The 11,576-nt window shown below is 40.9% G+C and overlaps 1 protein-coding gene across 4 annotated transcripts in view; it reads left to right on the forward strand.

The window, feature by feature from the left end:
• Window positions 1-2,403, forward strand: part of NUDT7 (nudix hydrolase 7) — a 6,967-nt gene extending 4,564 nt beyond the window's left edge. For 2 of the 4 annotated variants that reach the window (XM_019535909.1, XM_019535911.1), the window contains one exon: window positions 1,474-2,403. In XM_019535909.1, the coding sequence (XP_019391454.1) occupies window positions 1,474-1,881 (408 nt within the window). In that variant the 3' untranslated portion in view covers window positions 1,882-2,403. The remainder of the gene's footprint in view (window positions 1-1,473) is intronic. The other 2 variants (XM_019535912.1, XM_019535910.1) reach the window with 1 other exon arrangement.
• Window positions 2,404-11,576: the final 9,173 nt, after the last annotated feature.

An 11,576-nucleotide genomic window follows, 5' to 3' on the forward strand; every position in this document is an offset into this window, starting at 1 on the left:
CTTATCTTGCTGGGCTCCTATGACCCCAGCTGACTTCCTGCCCTTTGGGCAGGGGGCTGGACTCGATGATCTCTCGAGGTCCCTTCCAGCCCTGATGTCTATGAAATCTATGAAATCCTCTTTCTGTAAAATACATCCTTTTTAAAACCTTTTATTCCTCAATGGAAGACAGATGCTTGCAATAACTATGTACGTTGTTTAAAAATAAGTATCTCCAACTACGGGGGGTGGCCAGCCTGTGGCACATGTGCCATAAGAGGCTCAGGCAGCTGCTGTGTTTGGCACGGGCGCTCAGGGCACCTAAGCATGTGCTGTGATGCTGCTCCAATGCGCTGTAATTGCAGTATGTTGGAGCAGACTCAATTAATCAAATCTACTGCAGCATGATAATTACCGTGCTCCAGCAGAGTCCAGCATCTTGTGTATCAGCATCTGTGCAGGGACACTGATATACAAGATGCTCCAAGCACTTTAGAGTGCAGCCGCTCTAATGAAAGCACCCCTCCCTTCCTCCAAAGCATATGTATAAACACCCTCAGTGAATGGAGGCATGGACACTTGTTGAAGCTTCCAGCCACATGGAATAGAGCAGGGGTAGGAATATGCTATTGCTGCAATGGCAAGTGTCAAATGTCACCACCAAGAGCAAGGTTAACCTCTCCCTGGCTCTGGAGCTACTACCAGATTAAGGGTTTCGGATCCTTGCTCACCATATTACCAAATGCAGCAGTTGCAGGGCCAGGGAAAAGTTAACCTGACTCTTGGCACAGTAGTGTCCTGCCCATGCTCATCAAGTATGCTGTTGGGAGGCAGTAATCCAAATAGTGCTGGGGTAGGGGGCACTTTACTTGGGTAGTCTGTTGGGCAGGCATACCACACCACTGTCCTAGTAAATTACAAAAAATGGGTTAAAATCCTAGAGAGTTTGTGACAACAGGAAAACTCCCCAAAATAGGCCAGGCTGATTTTTGTCAGGTGGCATTTCTGTTCGTTGCATTCCCTTTCAACCTAGAACCACATTTACTCCGTACGCGTGCCATGGCATTCTCAGGCATGCGGCACTCCTCCCTGGGAGTGTCTTCCGACACGGGAAACAACATGGTGCCACGCTGTTGACACCACCTCCAGATTCCCTCTGTGCCCCTTTTGGTATCGTGTAGATGCAGCTGTGGTTTAGGAAGCAGCTCACCCAGAGCTGCACATGCAGAAGCTAACAACTCGAACAGGTTGTTCCATGCTGCCTGCAGCTGAGAGGATACACAGGCTACAGTTCAGCCAAGTGCTGAAGACATGTAAAGATACAAGTAGCCACTAACATTTGTTGTAAAATATGTGCACACTATGTTACTGAATCAGGAACTAAAACTGCTTTACAAGTATGACTGGCTTGTAAATTATCAATAGGTTTTCAATAGATGCTTTTATTTTTTTAAACATCTTTTAAAATAGTTTATTTTTACTTATTTCATACAGGTGAATGTCTTTTCTTGCTTTCAGATGGGTTCTTTGATTACACCAGTTGCAGGATTTATAGATGACTCATTCCAGGCCTGTCCTAACCCAGAGGAAGTGAGTGCTGTGTTTGTGGTGCCATTGGACTACTTTATCAATCCAGTAAAGTACACAGCTCTGCCTTATAGAGCATCAGATGGTGTTTCACATTGGATGCATTCATTTGTGTATGATGACCCTGAGCATAATACGTCATATGAAATATGGGGACTCACTGCACACTTTGCTGTATTTCTTGCCCTTGTAATTTTTGGAGAGAGACCTACATTTGATGTGGAGTATGATCTTGACAATTTAATTTCGTCATCTGAGGATAGTCTCTTGGCACTGTACAAGACACAACATGAGAAAAGAAAAAGCAGACTTTGAGTTGTGGGACTGGCACATGAGGGTACCAGATCTCTTTGGTCGGGGAAGCAAATATTTGGTCTATTCTCTTTGTACCTAATTGGTTTTCATTTGGATTTTTTTCAAGATTTTTAATATTTTATTTTCTGGGTCGAAAATTGTCCAGTATTAATGCCTTCACTGAATTACAGACAAATAAAATACTAATGGGTTAAGGAGTCCTAATTGGACTCCCTGTTTTTTATCATTTCTGTACCCATTTTATACACATCAAAACTTATAGTATTTTTCAAGGTCTTGTGGTTTAACACAAGATTGGAACACACAAGATGCACACCTGGCTTCTGGCTCTGTCACAGATTTCCTATATGACACTGAATAAATGTGTTTGTTGTTTCTGTGTCTTGATTCCTTTTAGTAAAAATTTAAAGTATGAGTTTTTGGGGCAAGGTACCTCTTTTCATAATGGGGCTTCGGTTTTGTTTAGTGCCACTAGATCCTATTGTAGTACACATAATAAAAAGTTGACATTGCTTTTAATGACTTGCCTTTTGTTTTTCATTTTTATTGCTCTTGCTCAGATTGCTCTTCTCATAAATCTGTTGCCTCAACAAATCAGTGACCTAGCAGGGACACTGGAATTCTCTCTGTACAACCTTCTTAGCATAATTCAACCATCTTCTGAAGAGACCGTCCTGCACATCGAAGGGAGGAGTTCATTCTTTAGGAACAGGCTTATATTGATCTTGACTGAATAAGTAGTAAAGTTCCATATAGTGCTAAAATATATGTTGGTTCTTTATGAAGTGAGAACTAAACCAAACTTACTAGTTAATTTTGTGTCGGCCAGCAAATAATTGTCAAATTTTTAAAGGCAGACAAGGTTCTTCGGTGAATCTGATATATTTTATTAGACCAACTCAGACAGTTGGAAAAATTCTTCTTTGCAACATTTCAGGTGTAAATACCCTTCATCAGGCTGAGGAAGCATCTGCAGTTGGTCTGTGCTCTTGTCCTTAAGTCACCATTAATTCAGGATGGATTTGAATCTGCAATTCTGAAATGAAAAGATTATTAATACCCAACCAGCCAATCTCCTCTAAATTGCATTGTGAGTTGAGGCCATTTAGCATGCCTCAGGATTAAGTCCTCAGTTTGCTGTTTTAGATGAAAAGGGACTGCCAGTTCTACTATTTTTCTGGTCGTCAGAGGTAATCTGGACAGCTGACCTTTTTCATATACAGCAGTGCTGAAAGCCTTGGCCTACAAAATGAGAATTGCCAAATTAGCCCACAGGTTACTGGATTTAACCTTTTCTACAGTGATAGGTACTGGGGGACAACAGCTAAAAAGAAAATCTGCAGGGCTGCTTACTGCAGTTTGACAAATCATGAGAGCAAATGGGTATTTCACAAGTGAGACACGCTTTTGACTATGCTGATCAAAGGAGGCTGCCCACAGTTTCCACTATATAGTATTATACTTTTGACAACAAAAAAACACATTTTTCTTTATGATACAATTAGTAAAATCCCTTTTAGCAATGGGTAAGACTCCTTTATGAATCAGATTTGATGTTGAACCTGGATTCTGCTCCAGTTCAATGAAATCATATTGTGTATGTCCCATTTACGAATACAGTAAAAGCTTTGTTTTCTGGCATGAGTGGGGCAAGGGGGTGCCGGTTACTTAAAAATTACGGTTACCTGAGAGTTATACCAGCTCCAACCTGCAGCATTAGCCCACCCTGCCCCACACAGACCCCTTACTCCTCCCCCTGCCCTTTCCCCCGCAGACTTTCCTGCCTGACAAGGTGTGCATGTTCAACCCCCCACCAAAAAAATTTACTCCCTCCGCCTATGCAGATATCAAGTAGAAGGGCTTCCAGCAGCTCCTGTATCGGCAGCATCACTAATTAATATAAACAACAGAAATACTTGATGCGCACACCGGGTAGACTCGGCAAAAATACTCGTTACTAAAGTGAGGATTTGTAATGGGGGATGTTGGAAATTCCAGTTAATAGAGTATTCCGGTTAGTAAAATGCTGGCTAACATGACTTTTACTGTACATGCTTACGTAAAAATATTCGGGTTGTATACAATTTTTTTTTTCTGTGGGAAACCCAGTTTTGATGAGATAATTGGGGCTGCAGATATCATGGATGTAGTCACCCTTTACTTCCTGAAATAAGTATACATTGTAATCCTGATGGAGACTGCAATATCTTTATTGAAGAACATAAGATTAGAATTATGTAGGGTGGTGGGAAGTAACACCACCTTTAAGTATACAGCAAATTTATTCAGATGGAGTTTTCTCTACTGTATTTATATTGGTAAATTCAGGTAACAAGATGTCACTCTACTCAGCATGCTAGCTCAGTAGATAGTGCATCTATCCATACGTATCATAACACCCGACTTATTGGTCCCTTCTCCATAAATTTAGGTAAATTGCTATAGCATTCTCCTGGGGGAAATATTTTTTTATATTGTGACAATATTTAAAATACTAATAATGAAAAGACTGATCTTTTGAGTTCCCTAACTGGAATGAATGTCTTGTAGATGCACTTGCCAGAGTCAAGAAAAAATCAGAGCATTTAAAGTTAAATAAAATCTATCCAAAATAAACAAAATTTTAAATTCTGTGTCTTATTATTCATGTCCTGTGCGTTTTATCCATCTGCTAATATACGCAGTGAAATAACTCATTAAAATGAGAACATTGTTAATTAACTGGAGCAAAACAATTAGACCTTCAGTTAGTAAACAAAAATCAAGAGACAAAATTATGAACTTACCATCTTTCTGTAATTCAGCAGACTACTGTGTTTTCAACTGAATAATGTGGAAAATTGTAACTTCAAAACTTTGTTACTAGATTCCTTTCTTCCTATTTATTTTTTAACATAATTCTGTAGATCTCAGAGGTGAGAAAAGCCAATTAGTAATAGTTGTCAGCAGGTGCAAAGCGGTACATTTCCAAGTTTTATGTAATGTTTGTGCTCAAAGCAGTCGTGCATGTTACAGTAGAAACCTAGTGAAATCAGCTGGACTTCATCCTGCTCAGAATACACAGCTATGGCCTAAGTGGGTCTGAAACCCTTTTACTGCTTCTAGTTCCAAACTTTGTCATTTCCTTTAACACGCACAGCTCTGTTCAGTCACCCATGTTGGCCCTTACCTGCCCCAAACTGGTAGTTGAGTACCAGTAATTTGTTCCTATATCTTAAGTCAGTGGTTCTCAACCTTTTTAGACTTAAGGCAAGCCTCACAGCACTCCTCAGAAAATGCTAGTTCTCAGTTTTCACTCATTTCTTTGAGTATAGAACAATAATAGAGCGGTTTTCCCGTTGCGACAAACTCATAAAGGCAACAACTATGGATTTCTTTTTGAAATCTATGGATTTATCTTGTGAATCATGTTTGCAAACTTAACGGTGGTAACTAGGAGCCTACTGAAATCGAGGAGGAAGGGAGTCAATTTCACAGGTTGATCATGGGGCTGGCTGCCATTTTCACAGGTTTATCGCGGCAGGGCCCCTATGCCTCTGGCCAAGGGGCCCCAGTGGCCCTGCCCTCCACTGGCTGAGATGGCTGGCTCTCATGCAGTGTCCCCCCCCCGCCACTGATTGGCCAAGAGAACTGTCCATCATGTGACTCTGCCCCACTGGGGAGCCAGCATTTTATTTTTTGTTTGTTTGTTTGTTTGTTTTAATTTTGTGACTTCCAAAGGCAACGCCGAATTTCGCAAAATCCCAAATTGAGTAGGTCCCTAGTGATAACATTGTGTGGCACCTTGCAACCCCCTTGGAAGGATTTTAAGGCACTCCAGGGTGCATGAGCCCTGGTTGAGAATCACTGTTTTAGATACTTTTATTTGAAAATTGGATCCTCTGAGAGAGAAACAGGTTTATTTGCTAAAGCTAAAGAAAGGTATGGCCTTTATTCCTGCTGCTCGCTAAGCACCTTCAAAGTAATTAAGCATCTTCAAAACTTATTTGCCTTAGGAATTGGAGCTAATATTTGGGCATAGTTGGGCCTACCTTTGTGCACATCAGTAGCTGATAGCACAGGACTCTTGGATTCAGTTATGCAGAAGTGTTTGCATAATAGGAACCTAACGTTTAGGAGCCTAAACCCTGGAGAAGACTGAAATACAAGACACCCTGTTTTCATTGTTTCTTGTTGGCCAAGTCTAGGCAGCTTACAGATCAGCAGGGTCATTATTTTGGATCCCATTCTAAGGTGCTTAACTCCCTCCTGCATTGTACAGGGAGCCCAGGCACCTAGTATGGTCCTGGATCCCACTCTCAAGCATCAGAAAAGATAAGCATAGCAGTTCTCAGCATGAGGGTGCCTTTGTCTCCTTTTGGATCTTGCCATAAGTGACTGGTTGAAGATCACGTAACAATCACATCAGAAAGAAGCTATAATCAGGACCCAGCACTAACTTCTTTTTGCACATTTATGGCTGAATGTTGTAGAGAGATATTTATATTCTGTTCTTCTCCTTTTCTAAATCCTTCGTTTTGATTTTTTTTCTACACACGTATGTATTCAGATCTTTATTTTGAATATGGTATGTTGAATTCCAGTCTGACGAGATATTTCATATACATACCCTCACCCTCAAATTTTGCTTGGTTTGAAAATACTTGTATCTATTCTGGAATCTATTCCTTCAACAGCCTTATGGCTGTATAATTAAAGCCAGTATGACAATAAAACACATGGAAAAAATATCCTGGAGTAGGAAAATTACTGAAAAGATGTAAAATTTGAAGCAACAGTGAATAATTCAATGTTTAACGTACTGTTAGAATCATTCTTGTAAATATGCAGTGATTCATCATGGAATATTTCTGTTATTCTTCAGTGTACAAATCTTCAGGCTTTGGCAGATGGTTTTACCAATGTTAAAAATGTCCACCTTGAAAAAACAACTTCTTTGGGGAGATGGTAAATGTAATAACATTTATTTTTTAAAGTAAAGATGCATGTTCCTATTTCTGTACAGTTCTTAAATATTTGGAATATCACTGTAGAACAGAAATTACATTTAATGAAGTTCAATCAAGCTGCTTTAAAGTAACACTTCTATCATCTGTTCCCAGCTAGAATTTAAGCACGAATATAGGAAAAAGAAAGATACAGCGTTAGATGAGACCCTAAATGTTCAGCCATGGACTTTATTTATATTCATTCTAAAACCTGAGAGTGATATCAACAAAAAGTAGGTGCAAAAATTTTAGTTCACAGGGAGGAATGTATTTGAGTGCTTACAAATTCAATAGGATTTAGCTGTAGGTAATTACCTTCTTGCTTAACAAAGAATTACCATAGTAATTCATAAGAATATACAAAAAGTCTTTTCCATTTAAAATATTTTTAATTATGTAGAAGAGAGTTAAAGAAGATAAAAAAAACCCAAAAAAGCCCTTAAAAACACAAAAGAGATTGGAAGGCATGATCCTATGCTTTTGTTTTGGTTTGTGTTTTTTTAACAATGAAGATAGCATTCATATGCTGTCTGCTGTAGCCCATTATACCACACATTTTCCCTGCATGCTCCAAAAACAAATCAGAACCAGCTCAGTATTTCCATTCCAGGAGCATCAGATTTATCTATTATTAGCATCATATTTAATGCCCCAAGATTCTTTTATTGTGCAACACTTTTTTTATATGTTTTCCTGTGAGGACCAGCACCTCGCTCAGTGAGATCACATCTCCAGTACACACTTCTGCTTTAATCTGGCCAGAGGGTGAAGTACACAACCTCCTTGGAAACTAATGCAAAGCCCTTTTGCTGAATCAAGTCTGCTCATGTAGCAGGAACAGTTGCATTGCAGACAGGACAAAAGGCAAAGTCCATCATATACCTTGGAAGAGATGTATGTAAATGTTCTGCTTTACACCATATTGCTCCATTCAGTTCTCTTCCCCAAACTTTTCTATAAATACACTTCTGTCTTGGAGTCTGAATTTTTCAAGCAAGTTATGCAGCTATTTACTATGTTGCTTTATCTTATTGTTTCCCATTCTCTCTACCTCTCTGCTCGTTGTTTGTGGTCTGATTTCTTAATTCTAATTGAGCAAAATACTTTGTTATGAATTTGCTAAAAGGTCCATCTTTTTTTAAAATCATCTTTCACAGTGAAAGAGAAATGCAGAGAGTCTCTGAACCAGTTGTATTCAGAAACAATCCATTTTCATACCTTCATATTGGTTGATACTAATATATTACATACAGTAACAGCCTAAGGCCCCATATGAGATCAGGGATCAACTAAGGTAGGCAGGAAACAAAACATGCTACACGGAACCAAAGATTTTACAATTTAAAGAAACAAGGCAGACAATGGGTGAGAGAAAGGATGCACAGTTGCCTCTAATGCACAGTATTTGTACAAATTTAAACTCCATAGCTAAAGCATTAAGTTACTGTATGGTGCTCTGATATTACCCTGTTTGTTTTATGGTGTCCTCAAATGAACAGCTGTGGGAGAGTTGAGTAGTGTTAATAGCCTCGGTCATGTCAAATAAATATACTAGTTGTCTGTTACTTAGTGCTTTGGAGTTTGGGAAAGACCATCAATATAGCTGTGCAATATTTATAAAGAGTAATTACATTGGTGGAATGTGCTGAAGGGAATGGTTTTACACTGGCGAGGCAATATAATCAATGTCCTAAATAGATGTTTCCCATCCCTGCATTCTCTAATCCCATCGGTTAGCCATTTAAGGCCCTTCATTTGACCTCTTTTCTGACGTCTAGTTTAGATGCTTGGATGCACTGTATTTTGACCATCTCTTGACCACTTTGTTCTATAGCTACTGCGGTATATGGCAGCCAGGACAACTGCTCAGTGACATGTATGTATTTGTGTCTCACTACCAGAGTACGTGCTGGTTTCTCTTAATCAGTTGAGGGTGAAACGGAGAAATCCCTGCAGCAAATAAATCCAAAGCCCAGTTCCTTAGGAGAGAATTAAGCCAGAGTGAGAGGACAGGATTCATTGTCTGGCTCATAGGAACGTGATGCTACTCTGACTTCATGGGAGTAAGTGGGAACACTCATGTAAGAAAGTTCTGCCTGTGGGTGAACACAGTGGTGGAAACCTTGCTACTAGCTACAGAATTGTGGCTGGCTAAAGCCAGGGAATTGACAATGATGAATGACTTGCTGCCTTGCTTTAATAACATTTGAACTATTCTAAAATCAGCATAACTCCATAGCCTCCAATAGAGCTATGCCAAGTGATGCCACCAAAGGATCTGCCTTTTTATGCATGCATACTGTAACTAATGATCCATTTTGTTTCAGCTCTGTAGTTCATTGCCTTTTACAGTTCTCATTCTCTGTTTAGGCAATCTGTGCCATCAACAGTTCTGCTTAGTAACTTGGGACTGCCAAACTTTTTGTTGAAAGTATTTTAAAAGAGTGTACTTTTCTTAATAGCGTTATCTAAGAGCAATGAGTATAAGTCTTTGTATTATATTGATTCCCTAGAAATTTCTTTCCAGGAAATTGGACTTTGCATAAAAGGAGGAACATTACAGCTAGCCACTGCCAGATTTCATCTCTAAAAATGGCAGTTGTACAAAATTCATTAATTGTGCCTTTCAGCTGCTAGCACTCAAATTAGAAATGCAGTAAATGATGAATTAATACCCATCTGTAACCCAAGAACTTGCCAATGGTTGTGAAACTGGAATATGGAGAACAGACAGGGTTGACAGAATACCCCTACATAGAAAGGAAACCATTTCCTTGACGAGACGCATGACCAAAAGGGGTGTTGGAAAGGGCAGATCTTGTTCCAGGGACCTCAAAGACTTTGAGTGCAGAAAACATTGTGAAAAAGGATTTGAGGAGCCTGCCCTTGCACTAGGGCTGCATACAGCGGTTCTCTCCTAAATGCTTAACAGTAGGAAAGTAGCACAGGCTCTGGAGCATACATGTGTTCCTGGCTGGAGAGAGACATACCTCACCCTCAGGAGAGCCTATTACTTGACAGTCTGTCCTCTCCCCTGCTTGGGAAGGGGGCAGGCTGTAAATAAGCAGCCCCCCAGGTTTAAAATCACAGGGTGATTTAAAGGAGACATGGGGAAACAGGGCCAGGGAAAGCTGCTCCTACTCTGGTTACTGGCTCCTTAGCTTCTAAACCACCATGGCACATGCGGTATTTAAAGCCCAGGGGCCAGGAACCAAGCCTGGGGACAGCATCCCCAAGCCCAACTCCCAGCCCCCAGGGCTTTGCAATCCCCAGCCCCACTGACCAGCTGGGGGACAAGTGTAGAAATGGGAAGTTGGCAGAGGCCAAAAAATCACCTGCCTTTTCCCCAAACCAAGCAGTCTGCTGTTTGGGGAAGAGTCAGTGAATAGCTGTTGCTGCTTCCCTCCCCTTCTGGACCAAACTGGAGCAATGTATCACAAGAGAGAGATTTTAGGTTAGAATAGGCATGCTCTCCAGCGCCTTCCCCTCCCCCCTCCCCCGAGACTTTTCAGTGAAAACTTGTATACTTATAATTTCTACCAGGAGATCTGTGTACCTAGTGGCCTAGGGTGCACCAGGTAGGAGTTGTCCAAGTTACCTTTATCTGTGGGTGCAGGTAGTGTAGGAATCTGGCCTTAAGCACTTATATGTTTAAATTAGAAATAGGGGGTATTTCAATGGTGAGAGGAAATTTCTATCATCTGAAAAAGAGGCAACTTCTTAATAGCAAGATTTATGTTTCTCAGTTATGCGGCTATCTTATTAAATCTTCCTTCTATAACGACAAAGAGCGGTAAAAATGTATTTTCAGCTTGAAGCTGGTCTGCAATACAAATGGCAAAGTTACAAGAAATTCAGAATAATTGTTTTAGTTGATCAAGGTCACTTCTCTCAGACTTCGACCTAAGTGCTAATCCTGATCGTGCTGTGTAACCTACTGCATGTCACTTTTCTCTTGAGCCTACTTCTTTGCCTTGCCTTGTCTTAGCTATTTAGAGCATAAGGTCTTCAGAACAGGGATTGTCCTCAGAAGTTTGGAAATGAACCAAATTTTAAAAATAGCATCTGTGGAAATGGAATAGTGTCAGAGTATGAAGACAATTGATCACAAGGATATCTTTCTTCTGTGAGGTGTGCTATGATGGTCAGAGCTATCCTAGGGGTGTGCAGGGCCCGGGGCATATCAGCGTATGTGGGGCTGGGGCGGTGCAAATGGCTGGAGTGGGTGGGGTGGCGGCAGCCATGACAGAGGTGGCGATGCGAGGCAGCCGTGGCGGAGCTGGCAGCGTATGGCAGCCGCGGCAGGACCTGTACGCCAGTATCCATAGGGGCTCCCCAAAGTGCAGAGCCTGGGGGAAGTTGCCCCGATTCACCTTCCCACAGGGACAGCCCTGATTACTGTGTGTGTATTTGTGGATCCATATTGGTCAGGGACAGGCATTATACATAAACCTATTTAACTGATCAGAAACTGGTTTAAACCTGTAACAGAACAGATGTTCAGTGCACATAAACCAGTTTGAAAATGGCTGAAACCAGTTTGAGATAAACCTGATTGAATGTAGTATCAGACTTAAATGATTTGGGTCAAACAGGTTTATGTAATGTCTGTCCCAGGCCCCCTGCTGGTTTAAGATAAACCAGAAGCCCCCAACATCCCGGCATGTTCTCTGGGCTGGGCAGGGCTCACTGCTCCACAGCAGGGCT

Source organism: Crocodylus porosus, unplaced genomic scaffold (assembly GCF_001723895.1).
Source record: "Crocodylus porosus isolate Cpor-Errol unplaced genomic scaffold, CroPor_comp1, whole genome shotgun sequence".
Classification (NCBI taxonomy): Eukaryota; Metazoa; Chordata; order Crocodylia; family Crocodylidae; genus Crocodylus; species Crocodylus porosus.